This window comes from Sinocyclocheilus anshuiensis, unplaced genomic scaffold (assembly GCF_001515605.1).
Source record: "Sinocyclocheilus anshuiensis isolate Anshui unplaced genomic scaffold, SAMN03320099.WGS_v1.1 scaffold429, whole genome shotgun sequence".
NCBI lineage: Eukaryota > Metazoa > Chordata > Actinopteri > Cypriniformes > Cyprinidae > Sinocyclocheilus > Sinocyclocheilus anshuiensis.
The window spans coordinates 58,480-77,634 of record NW_015539859.1 but is presented as its reverse complement, the minus strand read 5'-3'; the positions used below and the strand labels follow the sequence as shown (position 1 = coordinate 77,634).

The 19,155-nt window shown below is 36.2% G+C and overlaps 1 protein-coding gene across 1 annotated transcript in view; it reads left to right on the top strand.

Moving 5' to 3' along the window:
- Positions 1-2,345: 2,345 nt before the first annotated feature.
- LOC107684898 (sodium/hydrogen exchanger 8) overlaps positions 2,346-19,155 on the top strand; it is a 28,953-nt gene continuing 12,143 nt past the window's right edge. Inside the window, exons 1-7 of the mRNA XM_016481286.1 lie at positions 2,346-2,379; positions 5,682-5,762; positions 9,807-9,865; positions 16,255-16,338; positions 16,623-16,724; positions 16,907-16,941; positions 17,021-17,164. Coding sequence (XP_016336772.1) covers positions 2,346-2,379; positions 5,682-5,762; positions 9,807-9,865; positions 16,255-16,338; positions 16,623-16,724; positions 16,907-16,941; positions 17,021-17,164 — 539 coding nt within the window. The remainder of the gene's footprint in view (positions 2,380-5,681; positions 5,763-9,806; positions 9,866-16,254; positions 16,339-16,622; positions 16,725-16,906; positions 16,942-17,020; positions 17,165-19,155) is intronic.

Sequence of the window (19,155 nt, the reverse complement as noted above, 5' to 3'; positions counted from 1 at the left end):
ATCTGATTGACATCAGAAAAGTTGTCTCATGGTGCTGAATATTGGGATCATAACACCTACTATCATGCAAACTAAAACTGCCATCTTAAATGGTTTTGGAACATGACCTAGAGATAGAGATGAATTAATAATATTGAGAAGAGGCTCTTCTGCTACAGGTAACAACTCTTTCAATAGTTTAGTACAAATGGGGTCTAGTAAACATGTTGTTGGTTTAGATGCAATGATTAGTTTTAGTTCTTCTTGTCCTATAGTTGTAAAGCACTGTAATTGTTCTTTAGGGGCCGTAACAGAGGCTGTATCATAAAATGCAGTCAAAGGTTGTACATTTACAATTGTATTTCTAATAGTTTCGATTTTCTCAGTGAAGAAATTCATAAAGTTATTACTACTAAACTGTAATGGAATATTCAGTTCAGGTGATGTCTGTTGATTTGTTAGTCTCTAGAGACTGTATTAAATAGATACCTTGGATTGTTTTGCTTATTTTTTATGAGTTTGCAGAAATGCTCGGCCCTGGCTGCTTTTAGAGCCTTTTTGTAGCGGGATATGCTTTCTTTTTCCATGCGATTTTAAAGACCTCCAAATGAGTTTGTTTCCATTTGTGCTCTAGGTTACGAGTATCTCTCTTTAGAGCCTGAGTATTGGTGCAGTATTTTTCTCTCTAACTTTTTTAATCTGATGGGTGCGACAGGATCTAATGTATTAGAGAAGATTGTGCCCATACTGCTAGTCATTTCTGTTCGGCAACCAAAATTATTTGACCGAAAATAGCAAAAAAAGCTCTTTCGAATAAGAGAAAAGACTGAATAAACTGTACCGAACAATGACGTGACGCTATCAAATAGCAACCAGCGTAGAGTGACACCGTGTCTACACCGGACGCGACAGTTGTCGTGTCACGCCGCGCAGCAACAGCTAAAAAGTCTGTCTACACTGGACGCGACAAAGTGACCGTTGAAAATCAGGTAGTCTCAGGTCATGCTTGTTATAACACACACCAAGTTTGGTCTCAATACGCCAAACCGTTGCGGAGATATAGCCTCACATCCATTTTTACGTGCTTTTCGTAGAATTCCTTCGTGCGTTATTCGAGAACGGTTGGACAAATCAACTTGAATTCCATAACTTTTTGCCAGCATGGTCTGAAGATGATCTGAGCCAATTTTGGTGAGAATCAGACAAACCGTCTAGGACGAGTTCGAAAAAGTAGGTTTTACAAACAATTAAAAATAGCGAAAAAACTAAACCTTGCGATTTTTGAATTTTGGTGTTAATTCGACTCAGCATGAGCCAAGGATTCAAAGGAAAAAGAATTTTCAGTTTGTGCCTTATGGTTCAAAAATTATTAGCATAAAGAAATTGAAATTTTGGACAAGTGGTGGCGCTAGAGAGTTGGAGTTAGAGACTCCAAACTTGCTGAGGTTAATGTTGAGACTGTCCTCTATCAGTGTGCCAAATTTCACAACTTTCCCGCAAGCGGTTCTATGGGCTGCCATAGACTTGCGGCGGAAGAAGAAAAATGACGCTAACGGATACAATAGGTGCCACTGCACCTTCGGTGCTTGGCCCCTAATAATAATTACAACAGCTCTGTTAATACATTTATTATAACATACACACATAGTGTTCAAACTGGGATCTGTAATATTTTCTAATGTTTTAAAATAAGTCTCTTCTCAGCAAGGCTGCTTTTATTTGTACAGTAAAAAAAATACATGCCTGATTCAAGAAGGGGGTCTGATGGCCCAAAAATATTATTTTACTAACTTATTAATTTTAAGTTAAATTGTGCTTTGTTGGTATAATGTCTGCTAGAATGTTAAAAAATGTTCCGTGATAAATATTTTTAAATGTTTTTTTTTATTATTGATTTTTTCTTTGAAAAGCAAGACAAAACAGTAAAAAGCACATTTTGGCTATTTAATTTATGCAATGGAGAAAACAACTGGCAAAATACATGGGGGAAAAAACTCAAAAAAACGTGTTCGGTATTCGGCCCAGTGTTTCATTTTGTTCGGTTTTGACTTTGGCCAAGAATTTTAATTTCGGTGCATCCCTATAATTAAGTCTAGTGTATGATTAAGACGATGAGTGGGTCTAGTGACATTTTGCTTGACCAGAAATGAGTTTAGTAAATCTGTAAACGCAACCCCTAACAAATCATTTTTATTATCACCGTGATATTTCTTTTCTTTTAATAACTGAAGTTATGATTTTATAGCATCAGAACATTATCCAAAGCATTTCAATTCTCCAGGTTGTAGCTGCATTTGTTCATTGTTCGTGACTGATGGACAGTGTCTGTGAAAATGTTAAACGCTTAAGAGAAACCGATTCCGCTAATGGGAGATGGTCAGCGTTTTGTCTTTGTGAGTGGTACACACAGTCCTGAAGATTATGAATATTTAACATAACCGCTAAACTCTTCTGGGAAGGTTTTCTGCTAGATGTTGGAAGATGAATGCAGAGATGAGCTTCCATTCAGACACGTAAGCGCCATTATGTTGGGCGATGATGGGGCCTGATGCGCGACTGGTGTTCCAGTTAATTTCCAAAGCGTGTAGTGGGGTTGAGGTCTGGGCAGCCATGTTCTCGTCCTGCAGACTCAGTAAAGCTTGTCTATACAAGGGTATTGTCATGCTGGGATAGAAAAGATCCCTACTCAGACTGTTGCAACAAGGTTAAAAGCACATGATTCTCTATGCCATTATACGGTGAAACAGTAGGATTTAGACTAAGAGGTCGGGTTAAATATACCGCTGCTTCCTTTTGCCATTATCAGACCAGGCCACCTGTTTATCATGGGGTCCATTTGTTTACCATTAGTAAATATCTTTTGATTTTTTTTTTCTTTTTTTCTTTTGCCGGGGTAGTTTCGATGATGGAAATATAATGTCAAAAAGGTAAAAATTGTGCTCATCAATGTCGTTTACTCACCCAAAAATTGTTCCGACATAAAATTTGAGATTTTGAAGAATGTTGGTAAGCAAACAGTTTTCATTTTTGGGTGAGTTACACCCATGAAACTCTATTTAACATTATGGCTGTTTGTTGTTTCACCTATCAATTCGTGTCGATAAAGTATAATAGGGTAAATCCTGTATAGTGATTTATCATATATAGTGCTTGCATAAAGCAAGTAGTGCATGCACTTGTAGCTGTTATGTATCTTTGTAAGCCATTGTAAGCCCTCTTTTGAGGCATGCGCAAGCGCACGACCCATCCCCCCCCGTTATAAAAAAAAAACCAAGTGGGCTCCCCCAAAGTCCACGGTATAGTTCGAACACTGATTATATAAAATATATACACTACTTTTAAAAAAACTTTGGTGTCAATATTTATTGATTGAATGATTGAAAGTAGGGATGTAACGATTAACCGCAAGCCGGTTGAAAATCGATTAAAATATGTGACGATTCAAATCGGTTGAGATGCTAAACAAATCGCGATTCATTTAGGGGTAGGAGTTTATATGAATGCATGTCTGAGGGGAACTTACTGACTTTAGAAAAGTGTAGATGGTATTTCTTCTTTTCCGTTTAGTTTGTTTATATGAAGATATTTATTTTATTTGTGTTATTTATTTGATTTGGGGCTTGTTTTAAAATTTCAATTTAGCTTTGTTACTTACATTTACATTATATTTAAATTTTGTTAATTAGCAAACGCTTTTATCCAAAGCGACTAACAAATGAGGACAATAGAAGCAATCAAAACCAACAAAAGAGCAATAATTTACAAGTGCTATATTAGTATATTATTATATACTGTATTTCAATTTCTCAAAGAAACGTACAGTATTTTGTCCAAGCAATAATAAAAGGACACATTTAATTTATAATTTGTCTTAAATCTCATTTTGTTAAAAAAAAATTGTGAATCGAATCGTGAGTTGAGTGAATCGTTACATTTCTAACTGAAAGAAATTCATACTTTTGTACAGCAAGGGCACATTAAATTGAAAAAAAGTGACAGTAAAGGCTTTTTTTTTTTTTTAAACCTGTTTTAAATAGTTGTTCTTTTGAATCTTCTATAAAATATCACAGTTTAAAAAAAAAATATGAAGCAGCACTGCTGTTTTCAACATTGATAATAATCAGAAATGTTTCTTGAGCAGTAAATCAGCATATTAGAATGATTTCTGAAGATCATGTGACACTGCAGAGTGCAGTAATGATGCTGAAAATTCAGCTGCGCATCACAGGAATAAATTACAGTTAAATATATATTCACAGAAAACAGCTATTTTAAATTGTAATAATATAAATGCAAATACTTACAAATAAATGCAGCCTTGTTGAGCATAAGAGACTTTCAAAAACATTAAAAAAATATTACTGACCCCAAACCTTTGACAAATAATGTGTGCGTTGGCCCTGGTGACAGTAGACATAAATTTTTTTTTTTGCATATTACTGACGAACAACACAATAACTTGAAGTGTTATATTATGATAGCTATAGCTAGTGTATACAGAACTAGATCTCTTTGGATGAATTGGTTTGGCAGATATATAAGTCTCTATCAACAAAACCAGCTGAAACTCATTTTCTATTAATTATCTGGAGTCATTTCCATGACTTTAATAAGACGGCTGGCTCCTCCTCCGTTGCTAAGGTTTTGTTTTGTGTATCCGACACCACTGAATCAGTGACGTCACAGTGAAACCCGTGGTATGTTTTTTGTGTCATTTAGAAGCTCAGAGGTGTCGGGTTACGTGTTGATGTTTTGGGATCGGCCCTCTGCGGTGATGCGTCTTCCTGTGATGAACATAGACATATGATAGTGTTTATGGAAAAGTGGTTTTTATTTGTTGTTTATTGTATTTTTTATGATTTTAAACACAAAACGCCTAATTTAAAACGGACAAAAAAGACATTGAAGAAGCACATATACAAACATGTAAATAAATAAATAAATAATAACCAAAAAAGCATACAGATGTAACCTTTATTACTCATATAATGCTGTTCAAAAGTTGGAGGTCAGTAAGATTTTTTTGAATATTTTTGAAAGACATTTCTCGCTCACCAAGATGGCATTTATTTGATAAAAAATGCAGTAAAATATTATTACAATGTAAAATAGCTGTTTTCTATTTGAATGTATACAATGTAATAAAAGCTGTATTTTCAGCATAATTACTCCAGTCTTCAGTGTCACGTGATCCTTCAGAAATCATAATAATATGCTGATTTGATGTTTATTATTATCAATGCTGAAAACAGTTGTGCTGCTTAATATTTTTGCAGAAACCATGATACTTTTTTTTTCTTGAAGAATAGAAAGTTCAAAAGAACACTGATTTGAAATAGAAATCTTTTGTGACATTCTAAAAGTTTTTTGCTGTCACTTTTGATTTAACTTTTGAAAAAAAATAATAAAATTAAAATCAAACTTTTGAAATGTTTTTTCCCTATATATTTATCTAAATTTACATTTACAAATAATTTTAAGATGATTATTGTAGTGCTTTACTTCTTGTTATATTAATATAATGATACATTAATTTGAATAGTGTAATAAACATTGATTTTATTTTCTGACTTCGGTGCTAATACCCAGATATCACAGTATTATTGCAGTAACTATAATTGTGGTAACCCTTTTTGTAGGAAACTATGCCTAAGGTTTTTATGTCAGTTTGCTATATGTATATATTTGTTTTATTTTCTCAGGTATCTGTATTGTATTGGTGCACCTGCTGATCAAATTCAAGCTGCACTTTTTGCCTGAGAGTGTGGCTGTGGTTTCTCTGGGTAAGTGACTTTATGATCTCATTCTCGGGAACTTTTAGCGGTAACACTTTAAACTGTTCCATTCAATGCTGGTGAAGTATTTGGGTCAGCCAGTCATAATAATAAAAACAGAAGTTCGTCACAAAACAGCTTGTGTTCCTGTTGCAAGTGACCAGACAGTGTGTCTTTAGAAATGAGATCACTCTGTTTTATGAGCAATAAATTAACTGATCAATAATGAATAGACCTGCATTAAGATACAGAGAGGACAAGAACGGGAGTGGACGAACTGATATGAAGCACACACACATATTCCATTCGTGGGAAGCAGTGAAGTAATTAATTATCACAGAAAATATGTAATGGTTTACGCTCGCCTGTCGTGTTTCACAGTGTTGTGAAACCTGAGTCTGAACCTGAATGAATACCAATGTAGTTCCTCTAAGATTGTGTGTGGATTGATCAGTTCCTCTTAGCGTGCAAGCCTATTGTAGATATTCACAGAGTAAACGAGTTAGGCCACCAAAACATCACAAATCTCTCATCATTTACTCACCTTGAAGTCATGCCAAGCCTGTATGACTTACTTTCTTTTGTGGGAAGAAAGAAGATATTTTTCTGAACAGTTTTGGTTACCATTGACTTTCATGATGATACATTGAATTTTACGAGTATGAAAACAAGGCCATGAGGGATAGACTTACAGACTTAATGGCACACACTGTGTAAAGTTTGTAGATCATGTGTAATTTTCAAAAATTTTCAAAAATTCTATCCCTCAGAAGTTCATCCCTGGCAAAAATAAAAAACGGAGCTACCTTATGGTTTATTAAAGAAAAAAAAAATCTTTAAAAATATATTTTTTTATGTTTCACAGAAAGATGAAACATTTTCATCTTTTAGGTGAACTATCTCTTTAGTGCTCATAAGTTTACACGCCACTTGAAGAATATGCAAAATGTTGATAATTTTCACAGAATAAGAGGGATCATGGAAATTGCATGTTAATTTTTGATTTAGTACGGTCTTGAATAAGCCGTTTCACATAACAGATGTTTATATATACTCCACAAGACAAAATTTTTTTTGAATATTTTTGAAAGACATTTCTCGCTCACCAAGATGGCATTTATTTGATAAAAAATGCAGTAAAATATTATTACAATGTAAAATAGCTGTTTTCTATTTGAATGTATACAATGTAATAAAAGCTGTATTTTCAGCATAATTACTCCAGTCTTCAGTGTCACGTGATCCTTCAGAAATCATAATAATATGCTGATTTGATGTTTATTATTATCAATGCTGAAAACAGTTGTGCTGCTTAATATTTTTGCAGAAACCATGATACTTTTTTTTTCTTGAAGAATAGAAAGTTCAAAAGAACACTGATTTGAAATAGAAATCTTTTGTGACATTCTAAAAGTTTTTTGCTGTCACTTTTGATTTAACTTTTGAAAAAAAATAATAAAATTAAAATCAAACTTTTGAAATGTTTTTTCCCTATATATTTATCTAAATTTACATTTACAAATAATTTTAAGATGATTATTGTAGTGCTTTACTTCTTGTTATATTAATATAATGATACATTAATTTGAATAGTGTAATAAACATTGATTTTATTTTCTGACTTCGGTGCTAATACCCAGATATCACAGTATTATTGCAGTAACTATAATTGTGGTAACCCTTTTTGTAGGAAACTATGCCTAAGGTTTTTATGTCAGTTTGCTATATGTATATATTTGTTTTATTTTCTCAGGTATCTGTATTGTATTGGTGCACCTGCTGATCAAATTCAAGCTGCACTTTTTGCCTGAGAGTGTGGCTGTGGTTTCTCTGGGTAAGTGACTTTATGATCTCATTCTCGGGAACTTTTAGCGGTAACACTTTAAACTGTTCCATTCAATGCTGGTGAAGTATTTGGGTCAGCCAGTCATAATAATAAAAACAGAAGTTCGTCACAAAACAGCTTGTGTTCCTGTTGCAAGTGACCAGACAGTGTGTCTTTAGAAATGAGATCACTCTGTTTTATGAGCAATAAATTAACTGATCAATAATGAATAGACCTGCATTAAGATACAGAGAGGACAAGAACGGGAGTGGACGAACTGATATGAAGCACACACACATATTCCATTCGTGGGAAGCAGTGAAGTAATTAATTATCACAGAAAATATGTAATGGTTTACGCTCGCCTGTCGTGTTTCACAGTGTTGTGAAACCTGAGTCTGAACCTGAATGAATACCAATGTAGTTCCTCTAAGATTGTGTGTGGATTGATCAGTTCCTCTTAGCGTGCAAGCCTATTCACAGAGTACACAGAGTAAACGAGTTAGGCCACCAAAACATCACAAATCTCTCATCATTTACTCACCTTCCAAGCCTGTCAAGCCTGTATGACTTACTTTCTTTTGTGGGAAGAAAGAAGATATTTTTCTGAACAGTTTTGGTTACCATTGACTTTCATGATGATACATTGAATTTTACGAGTATGAAAACAAGGCCATGAGGGATAGACTTACAGACTTAATGGCACACACTGTGTAAAGTTTGTAGATCATGTGTAATTTTCAAAAATTTTCAAAAATTCTATCCCTCAGAAGTTCATCCCTGGCAAAAATAAAAAACGGAGCTACCTTAGGGTTTATTAAAGAAAAAAAAAATCTTTAAAAATATATTTTTTTATGTTTCACAGAAATTTTCATCTTTTTCATCTTTTAGGTGAACTATCTCTTTAGTGCTCATAAGTTTACACGCCACTTGAAGAATGTTGATAATTTTGATAATTTTCACAGAATAAGAGGGATCATGGAAATTGCATGTTAATTTTTGATTTAGTACGGTCTTGAATAAGCCGTTTCACATAACAGATGTTTATATATACTCCACAAGACAAAATAATAAGTGAATTTATAAAAATGACCCTGTTCAAAAGTTTACATACCCTTGAATATTAATACTGCGTGTCATTTCCTGGGTGATCCATGACTGTTTTTCTGTTTTGTGATAGTTGTTCATGAGTCCCTTGTTTGTCTTGAACAGTTAAACTGCCTGCAGATTCTTCAGTTTTCCAGCATTTTCTGCATATCTGAACCCTTTCCAGCAGTGACTGTGTGATTTTGAGATCCATCTTTTCAAACTGAGGACAACTGAGGGACTCAAACACAACTATTACAAAAGGTCAAAACATTGACTGATGCCCAAGAAGGAAACACGATGCATTAAGAGCCAGGATGATGATGTGTACATTTTTCTTATTTTGATTAAAGATCATATTTTTTCATTATGTACTGCACTCAGACACAACATAAATACATACATGTTTCCCAGAAGACAAAATAAGGACAATTTACCCTGATCATCCTGTTCAAAAAGTTTTCACCCCCCGGCTCTTAAAGCACTGTTTCCTTCTTGGGCATCAGTCAATATTTTGACCTTTTGTAATAGTTATGTTTGAGTCCCTCAATTGTCCTCGGTGTGAAAAGATGGATCTCAAAATCACACAGTCACTGCTGGAAAGGGTTCAGATATGCAGAAGATGCTGGAAAACTGAAGAATGTGCAGGAGCTGGAGGATTTTTCTGAAGAACAGCAGGCAGTTTAACTGTTCAGAACAAACAAGGGACTCATGAACAACTATCACAAAACAGAAAAACAGTCGTGGATCACCCAGGAAATGACACGCAGTATTAATATTCAAGGGTATGTAAACTTTTGAACAGGGTCATTTTTATAAATCCACTTATTATTTTGTCTTGTGGAGTATATATGTAAACATCTGCTATGTGAAATAGCTTATTCAAGACCGTACTAAATAAAAAAATAACATGCAATTTTCATGATCCCTCTTATTCTGTGAAAATTATCAACATTTTGCATATTCTGCAAGGGGTGTGTAAACTTATGAGCACAACTGTATATTTGGCTAGCATTGTCACAAACAACAAAATGTTGTTCCTCCTGGTTCATTTAGCTTTTTCTTTTGTTAATAATTCACATAGCAGCTAATTTATTTTGTTTAAGTTTGACGGTAGTTTGTATTTGGCTTTTGTTTTGCAGGGATTCTGATGGGAGCGTTTATCAAGATCATCGAGTCGCAGCAGTTGGCCAACTGGAAGGTATGATCATCTCGTCATCGTTATAAACCACAGATGAAGCTCTTTGCTCTGTCTGAAGGTTTGGTTTTTGCCCCGTTTATTCCTGGTATTAACATCAGCCTTTGGTAATCCAATCACAAGTTATCCTTTAGACCTGCTCCCATCTCCTGTGATCTCTTGTGTTGGGATTTCAGGTTGTGGCAGGTTGTGGAGGCTCTTATCTTACTAAGCCAGTGTGTTTTTGCATGTTGATGTAAGATTTGTTGAAAAAGTGCTATGAAGTTTTGTTCATGTACACTACTGTGCAAAACTTAATTTTTTCAATGCTTCAGAGTGCATTCAGTTGATTAAAAGTGACAGTAAAGACTTTTACAAATGCAATGCACTGTGAGCAAAAACGCCCACGTCTGTGATTAGCATCAAACGTTCCTGCTAATAGCAACCTTATGTCCTCAAATATGAAACAGTGATGAACTATATTTGTTAATGGGAGTGGTGAAAAAAAGAGATCGGTGCAAATACACTGAGGAGTGGCCAGTGAGTCATTGCCGTTGTGGCCTTGCCTTGGTCTAGACATCCAACCTCAGGTTGACGCATGGAAATGGCATCTGTAAGATAAATATGAACATGAATATGTTATTTAACATATGATTAGGAAAATGCATGTTTGCAGTATAATGCCACCTAATAGCTATAATGTGCATAATGTGCATTTGACCATAGTAAACACATTCCATTTGTAGATTGCAAATATTTATGGTAACACTTTACTTGAAGGGGTGTGCATAAGACTGACATATAAAACCTCCTTCATATTCATTAACAGTGTCATGTCATGATTATGAAGGTGCCATGTCAGTCTTATGCACACCCCTTCAAGTAAAGTGTTACCATATTTATTTATCAGGTATGGCCCACAAATATCAACTAGGGATAATAATAATCTCTTAATAATAAAAATAACAATAATAAGTTGTCCAGCCATTTGTTTCACATGATCAAAGATATATGTATTGATATTGAGAATTACCATGGAAAATAACCAGAATTAAGAAAAAAAAAAAAGAAATCTTGACATAGTAATGAGATTCATTCATTCATTCCAATGTAACCTGTACATGATTTAATGAGATTTTCCTAAACATGCTGGAACTTTAGCTTTGCAAGCAGAGGAAATCATTCCATGTGCCGTACATCTTTCTCTCCGGTGCCTCCCCCTTCCCTTCCTCTCTTTTTTCACTCTCTTTCTGTCTCCTGTTTCATTCTCTCCACATCCCAGTGTCTTTGTTTCTTTCTCTAGCTCCCGTTTTCCTCTCATGCCTGCCTCTCTTTTCTTTTCCTCTCTCCACCTTTTCATCTCTCTCTCTCTGTTTCGGGCCTTAATTAACATTTTTGGCTGGGATGTGAGGTGACGCCGGCCACTGTGAGTACAGAGCTTCCTTTTGTTTCAGGAAGTCTAAAGGTCAAGAGGGCCCCTCAGTTCTCTGTTTCGGTAACCAGAGACCCTCTCGATGAGCAGCTCAACTGGAGCGTGTCTCTGCTTCATTCCCTCTAAACTGCGCTTCAACTCTTTATAGAGCACTGATTCTAGAGATGTGGCGTGAGCAGGTGTTTCTAGTCGGCACATAATGTACAGATCTCCATATTTAAAAAACTGACTAGTCTTTCTGGCAGCCAACTAGTCGGTTTTGAAAAGATGTCATTTTGCAAGACGGTATGTAAATGTGGCTCATCTGAGCACAGCCAGGTGCTTTTCTTAGGGCACCGTCAGTAACAGCTGGATGGAGAGAGATGGAATGAAACGGAATGCAAGAGTGTTAAAATAATTTTTTTAAAGTGGAATTATTTTTAACTTTCTATATACACACCTTCTGAAAAGTGCAGTCCTCATGGCGTAAGACTCTCAAAAAAAGTATGCAATGGCCAAAGACTTCTGTCTGTTTTTATCTGTGCTTTACACGGTATAAATGTACAGATGCAACTGTACCGTGTTTTACCATGAACACTGTCTAGCACAGGGCTGTCCAAACTCAGTCCTGGAGGGCCGGTGTCCTGCAGAGTTTAGCTCCAACCCTAATTAAACACACCTGAACCAGCTAATCAAGCTCTTTACTAGGCATAGAAACTTCCAGTCAGGTGTGTTGAGGCAAGTTGGAGCTTAATTCTGCAGGACACCGGCCCTCCAGGACTGAGTTTGGACAGTCCTGGGGCAAGTTCAAGCTCAAACCGGTGTGCACCGTTTTGCTACGGTTTCCGGTTTGAACGACATGTTTCCTGGAAGCGGTGTGCAACGGGGTTTGAGATGTGTTTTCTCTTGTTTGGTGGGTGTGTCAAACATGTCAGCCCAATCAGCAGCAACGTGTATGTGAACCACACGGTATTAAAGAGACAGCTTGCCCAATGTTTTGCAACTCTTGCGTCATCAGAACAGGGTGTTCAACGCACCATCGTTTCCGTTTAAAAAAAACGTTTTGGACAGTTTTTGTCAGGGCTGAACGCAGCCCTGGTCTAACAGCTTAAAAGGATAGTTCACCCAAAAATGAAAATGTGATGTTTGTCTGCTTACCCCCAGGGCATCCAAGATGTAGGTGACTTTGTTTCTTCAGTAGAACACAAACAAAGATTTTTAACTCAAACCGTTGCAGTCTGTCAGTCATATAATGGAAGTGGATGGGAATCACGGCTTTGAGAGTAAAAAAAACATACACAGACAAAACCAAATTAAACCCTGCGGCTCGTGACGATACATTGATGTGTAAAGACACAAAATGATCGGTCTGTGCAAGAAACTGAACAGTATTTATATCGTTTTTTTACCTCTTGATTCACCACAATGTCTGAACTGTCCTGAGCACGTTCTCAACAGCCGGTGCGTGAGAGCCGTCATCATCTTCTTGCTTTACGGTGGATCGCATACTTATAAGTGCATTACCGCCACCTATCTCTCAATGGACCATTGACACTCTATCTACAATCTCAATTAGGAGTGTCAATTGAATTGTAAGATTTCACTGAAAGAAGGTTTATACATATTATAGTCTACATAAAGTAGTGTTATCATGATACCAAAATTTCAGTAGTCTGTAATAATACTAATATATAAGTAATAATATAAGTTCGGTAAATATTGGTCACAGACACAAAGATTTACTTTAAATTTCACCAAGCTGATTACTCACTAAAAACTCCCACAGATCATGTTTTCAGGCCATTTTAAGTCGCATTTTGACATAACAAAGTGATTATATCAAAGTGTCAAAGTGTGTGAGTTGTCTGTTAAAACTCAATGGGCTGAGGGGAGGCGAGAGACGTGGACTCCCGATGTTACTTTACCTGCTGGTGTCGCTGTTGCACAATGTTTCTTTAGAAAAACGAGTGATTTATACACTTTTTAATATTATATTTTGTAATATTGGCGGTTTTATTTTTGTACTACATTTTTTTTCTCATCCAATATTTTGAGGAGGCACTGCCTCCCTTGCCTCCTCAGAGGAAACGCCCCTGGTGTAATGTCATGTGATTTTGAAAATTAAGTGGAATGGTACATTTGAGTTAAAAACATACTAATGATGATCTCTGACTTATTTCAGCTAAAAAAACAAACAAAAAAAAACTGATTGATTGATTCAGACTAACCTCAGAATAACATGCTGGTTCTTGCCAGCAGCTTGTCCTCCTGAGGCGACGACATGCTGTTCTCCTGTCACTGCTACAGATGCACCTTCACCCATTGGCCCATATGCTCAGTTCAGAACTCGTGCCTTGTCAAAACTTTGTATCAAATCAAATCTCTTTCACACATTGTGTGCCGGCGGTGAAATTCTTAGGTCTAGTTCTCTACACCGTGGCAGCAAAACCAAGATGTACACAATTGACAACATACATAAATAACAATATACACATTTACACTATGCACAGTATACACAAGGAATACACAGTTATTAATACTGAATATAGTCGCAGTGATCACAGTCAGTCACATTCAAATGCAGTGTTGTTGGTGTGTTGTACATGTGATGTCCATGTTTGGTGTCGGCTGAAATCGAGCCCTAGTCGGCCGATACGTTGTCTGCTGTCTACACAGGCTCCTGAGGCAGCATGCTAACAGAAGTGGAACCTGTTAAGTGGTTGATTTGAAGCGCTTTTCGTGTGCAGCTCCTTTTAATACTGCTCACATGAGACATTCCACAAAAGACTTACTCACACCAAGAGTGAATATTCCCCTCCATTAAAGGGACCGTTAACCCAAAAATAAAAATGTTCCAAACTCATAAGACTTTTGTTCATTTTCAGAACACAAAGGAATGCATTTTTAATGAAACCCGAAAGATTTATATCCCTCCATTGAAATTCCATTATACCAAAACTTCCAAAAAAGTTCATGAAGACATCATAAAAATAAACCATGTATCCAAATGCGTGTTCAACGTTTATATGTGAATACAAATCTAAATTATATTTGTTCATCATATAAAGTGATGGTGTCTCTGCAGAAGACTTGGAATAAACCGCTCGATTCATATGCATTGCTTTTAAGATTTCAGTCGCACTTTATTTTAAGGTCAATTTCTCGCTTTTAACAAACCATTAACTATGACTTTTGCCTCCATAAACTCCTAATTTGCTGCGAGCAGAAGAAGTGCTGCATTATCACTGATTGTTGCGACGTGCTGGAGCGCTTGGTTAGCAGCCACCAGCCACTGACTTTAGCTCTCATGCAGAGCCTTGGGTTCATGTGCTTTAACATCTACACAAATCCTAATTCCTCTAATATTCCTGTGCTGTTCTGAAGACTGGTCCCATGAATTGTTCGAAACTGTTATGAACCAAAAAGTAGCTTTTTTTCCCCTCAATGATTGCCAAAAGTGTTAGATCATTGTGGAACTGAAAGAGAATGTGGAGCAGCAAGGCCTCCCTGCACAGGAACTTGAAGAATGAGAGCATGCAAATGACGAAATGTGGTGCACTGGTGGTTACATGCATGAAGTGTGTCTATGTGCCTGGCATTATTTTCACAGAAACACAGTTCTGCTCAAGTATAATGTATGTATTTACACGCACATGTATCTATGTACACAAATGCTCACAAACACATTACACACACACTCATTCTCTGACAGTGTGTGTGTGTGTGTAGGCAGGGAAAGTGTTTTATACAACACATTTAATTCAGAATAAGTAATTCAGAGTGTCTTACTGTACATGAGAATAAAGAAAATACTGAAAATAATCTTTATATATAAAGTTTAAAATAATTTGTTTTAATTTAAAATGATAATGTGAAAATAATGAAAGAACAAATAACGAAACTAAAATGGACCACAAAACCAGTCATAAGGGTCAATTTTTTGACATTGAGAATTATACATCATCTGAAAGCTGAATAAATAAGCTTTCCATTGATGTATGGTTTATTAGGATAGGACAATATTTGGTACAACGATTTGAAAATCTGGAATCTGAGGGTGCAAAAAAATCAAAATACTGAGAAAATCGTCTTTAAAGTTGTCCAAATGAAGTTCTTAGCAGTGCTGGAGGATTTGCCACTGATGATTCAAACACGAGTTTTGAGCAGTGTAGAGTAGCACTTGTTGTTTGTCGTTTCTCTGATCACAAATGCAGACATGGTTTTATGTTTGCGCAGCGCGATGCAACGCAACGCGTAAAAAGACAGTATAAGTCATTATAATCCGTAATTATGTCCCACTGGATGCAACAAATGCCTCGTTTATAATGGGTTTTAATGTTTTTGTCTCGTCGCTCCGGCCGGACAGGGCATCACAGTATGTTAAGGGGCGTAAAATTTCCGTCACATGCTTGAGGTATTCGGCCAATCACAATGCACTGGATAGCTGGCCAATCAGAGCACACCTCGCTTTTCAGACCGATGAGCTTTGTAAAAATTGACGCGTTTCAGAAAGGCGGGGCATAGAGGAGAAACAATAATGTACAGTATGTGGAAAATAATGTGTTTTTTTTTAACCTTAAACCGCATAAACACATTTCATTACACCAAATACACAACATAATGTTCTTTTTAGCAACATCATATGACCCCTTTAATATCCTAATGATTTTTGGCATAAAATAAAAATCTATTATTTTGACCCATACAATGTTTTTTTGGCTATTGCTACAAATATACCTGTGCTACTTATGACTGGTTTTGTGCTCCAGGGTCACAAATAATAATAATAAAAAAATCTGTTAAAATGAAAAAAACAAACAAAAAAAAACACTTAAAAAGGAAGTGTAAAACAAAACAAAACAGTCAACTGTGTTATTAATATTAATAATAACAACAACATTATATTAAACTCTATATGAACCGTATCCAGAATGAAACACAAAATGTGAGTCTGTTTGTTCAAGTACACTTGGTCATTTTTCTTTCTTTCTTTCTTTCGCAGGAAGAAGAGATGTTTCGTCCCAATATGTTTTTCCTATTACTTTTACCACCAATAATTTTTGAGTCTGGATACTCATTACATAAGGTAAAAAATACTGTAATTTTAATCATTAAAAAAAAAAACAGCCATACATAAGAGAAGAAAGAATCTGAATCCCAACTCAGTTTAAAACTGTCCGATGAATCCTTCACTGGGTGAACTGAACTGGTCAGTGTAGAAATTTGAAGGAAAGACTAATGAAATAAAACACTATTAATCGTTCTGTGGTAGTATTGGTTGCCCTCATGCCAAGTCAGTATTCAGAGACATACAGTGATACTGAGATGAGTTATTTGAACAGATTGATCAGTCAAGTTCTTATTCCGCAGGGGAATTTCTTCCAGAACATAGGCTCGATCACGTTATTTGCTGTCTTTGGAACAGCGATCTCAGCCTTCATCGTGGGAGGGGGAATCTATTTCCTGGGCCAGGTATCTTCTTACTGTTTTGTTAGGCATCAACTGCTTTTCTCATGTCTTTCCATCTAAACAGACGTGTAAGTGAGTTCATTAAGTGGTTCGTCTAGTTAGACTAGTTGGCACACCTTAACAGCTCCTTTAGTATGATTTCTCAACAATTATGACTGTTATGTTTCCATGTGTCTCTTGAATAGGCTGATGTTATTTACAAGATGACAATGACAGACAGGTGAGAATATTGCTTGTGCAGTTTTGAGCAAAACTATGAGAGGCTGTGTCTTCATTTTCCCCCTTTTTCCCCCCTCCAGTTTTGCATTTGGGTCTCTGATCTCCGCTGTGGATCCGGTCGCCACTATCGCCATATTTAACGCTCTGAATGTGGATCCTGTGCTCAATATGCTGGTGTTTGGAGAGAGCATCCTAAACGACGCTGTGTCCATCGTATTAACAAAGTACGCCTCACTAAATCATCAGAACTCTCCTTCTGTCTTCCAGAAAGTCTTTTAGACGATTGTACAACCCCTGGTGCTGAAACCTATATGCAATCTCATCCTCATTCTACATATTTCCACTGAAAGAAAAATAGCTGTGGGCAGAAAAATCTGCTCTGCACCGGCTTCTAAAACCTGCTGGTCTCGAACCAGGAGCTGTAAACTACTATTATTGGCCATGGGTTGGTATAATGTCCTCAGAAAAACAAAACCTCAAATTACCTCAAAACGTTGTCAATTCAAATGCAGACTGGTTGAAAAGAGGTTTGTAGACACCGTTTTGAAGTACTTCTCTGTACTGACAGTCAGGGAAATTAAAGAATTTTAGTTTTCTCCATGAAAAAGTCATAGAAAGAAAGAAAATCTTAAAGGTTTTTTTTTAATCGTTTTTTTTAATAATCTTAATAGCCTGTAGCCATGCGCTCTTACAAGTTCTACATGTTACAGACGTTTGTAGGAACACTAATTAAATAAAACACTTAATAGTTTGATAGGGTCGCAAACCATTTGCGAATAATGTCTGTTTTGTATTTGAATTGGTTACCCTCAAGCCATCAACTTTTGAGTTTATAGTCAGAGACTGTGATACTTATATAAACAGTTTGATGAATAATGTTCTTATTCTGCAGGGTAGTTTTTTTTCTAAAACATAGGCTTGATCATGTTATTTGCCGTATGTTTGCATTTTTTTTTTCTAATGCTTAGCTCAAAAATATTTAATTGGCAAGAAATTGCAAAATTTAATAACATACTGTATATTATGAATGTGTCACTTAACATCAATAAGAATCAGATTTTTTTCCATTACCAGGGGTGCACATAAGTGGTGTGCATGTGCGACCAAAATAACAGCTGCAATTCCGTTCGATTACCATTCGAACTGAATGCATAAATCTTTCGGTTTCAGAGCAGGATGCAAAACTGTGACATTCACTGACGTGCTTCACTTGGCAGCCTTAGATGTTTCACAGCACTTGATATACAGATTTTCACAAGGACTGAGGAACTGTTTGGTCTTCCGGGCTCCCTGTATAATTAGGCTTATTCAGATTGCCACATTCAGTTAGTTCTTGAGAAGCACACAGTTCTCTAGAACGTCATTGTGTGGTGTAGTATAAAAGTTAGTCTTCACTGGAAAAGCCAAACCCATGCATTAGAAGGAGGTGTCCACATACTCTTGGCCGTGTAGTTGATATAGGCCTGGGTGATAAAACGGTATCGATATTTATCGACGGTACACCTTCTTCGATAACGATAGAAAAAAAATGTTCGATATAGCGCACGATATAGGCACGTGCTCTGAGTGACGCAGACGGCACACACAAACACATGCTGAAATGAGTGCTGTGCCTGCCTGTGATGAGGAGATTGTAAATAATGAATATTAGTTGAATTTAAAATAAACATTTGCAATGTTAGGAGTGCGTCAGGGAGCGTCATCAGTGGAGCATGAGATGCGGTGATGATGTAAGTGACGTTGTTGCATTTTAATATTTTATAAGTCTAGACCACGAGACGCGCCGCTGCTGTGTTATTCATTCAAAATATTAGAGAAATATAGAAGCTCAATGCGTAGAAGATCTTGAATGGGTTTAAACCGAAACCAAGCCATTCACACAGAACGCATATTCAGCACATTTTTTAGACGGACAAATATAACTGCTGCACTCACAAGAGATGTAGCCATGCAAAGTTAAAACAGTTTAAACTTTTAGGAAACACGTCACAAATTTGTGGAGGTTTATTCCTTTTCACTGCGTCTCATATGTTTTCAAATGTAATCTGTGTGAATGGTGCTTCGGCTCTTTGGATTAAGCAATGCATAAATACATGATGCTGTTTTGTTCATAATTGTTTATGCAATTTAAGAAATTATATTTGATTTTTATGAGTTAATTTAGATGTAATGCACGTTTTTATAGAGTTACTTCCTTGCGTTGACAATTTAAATG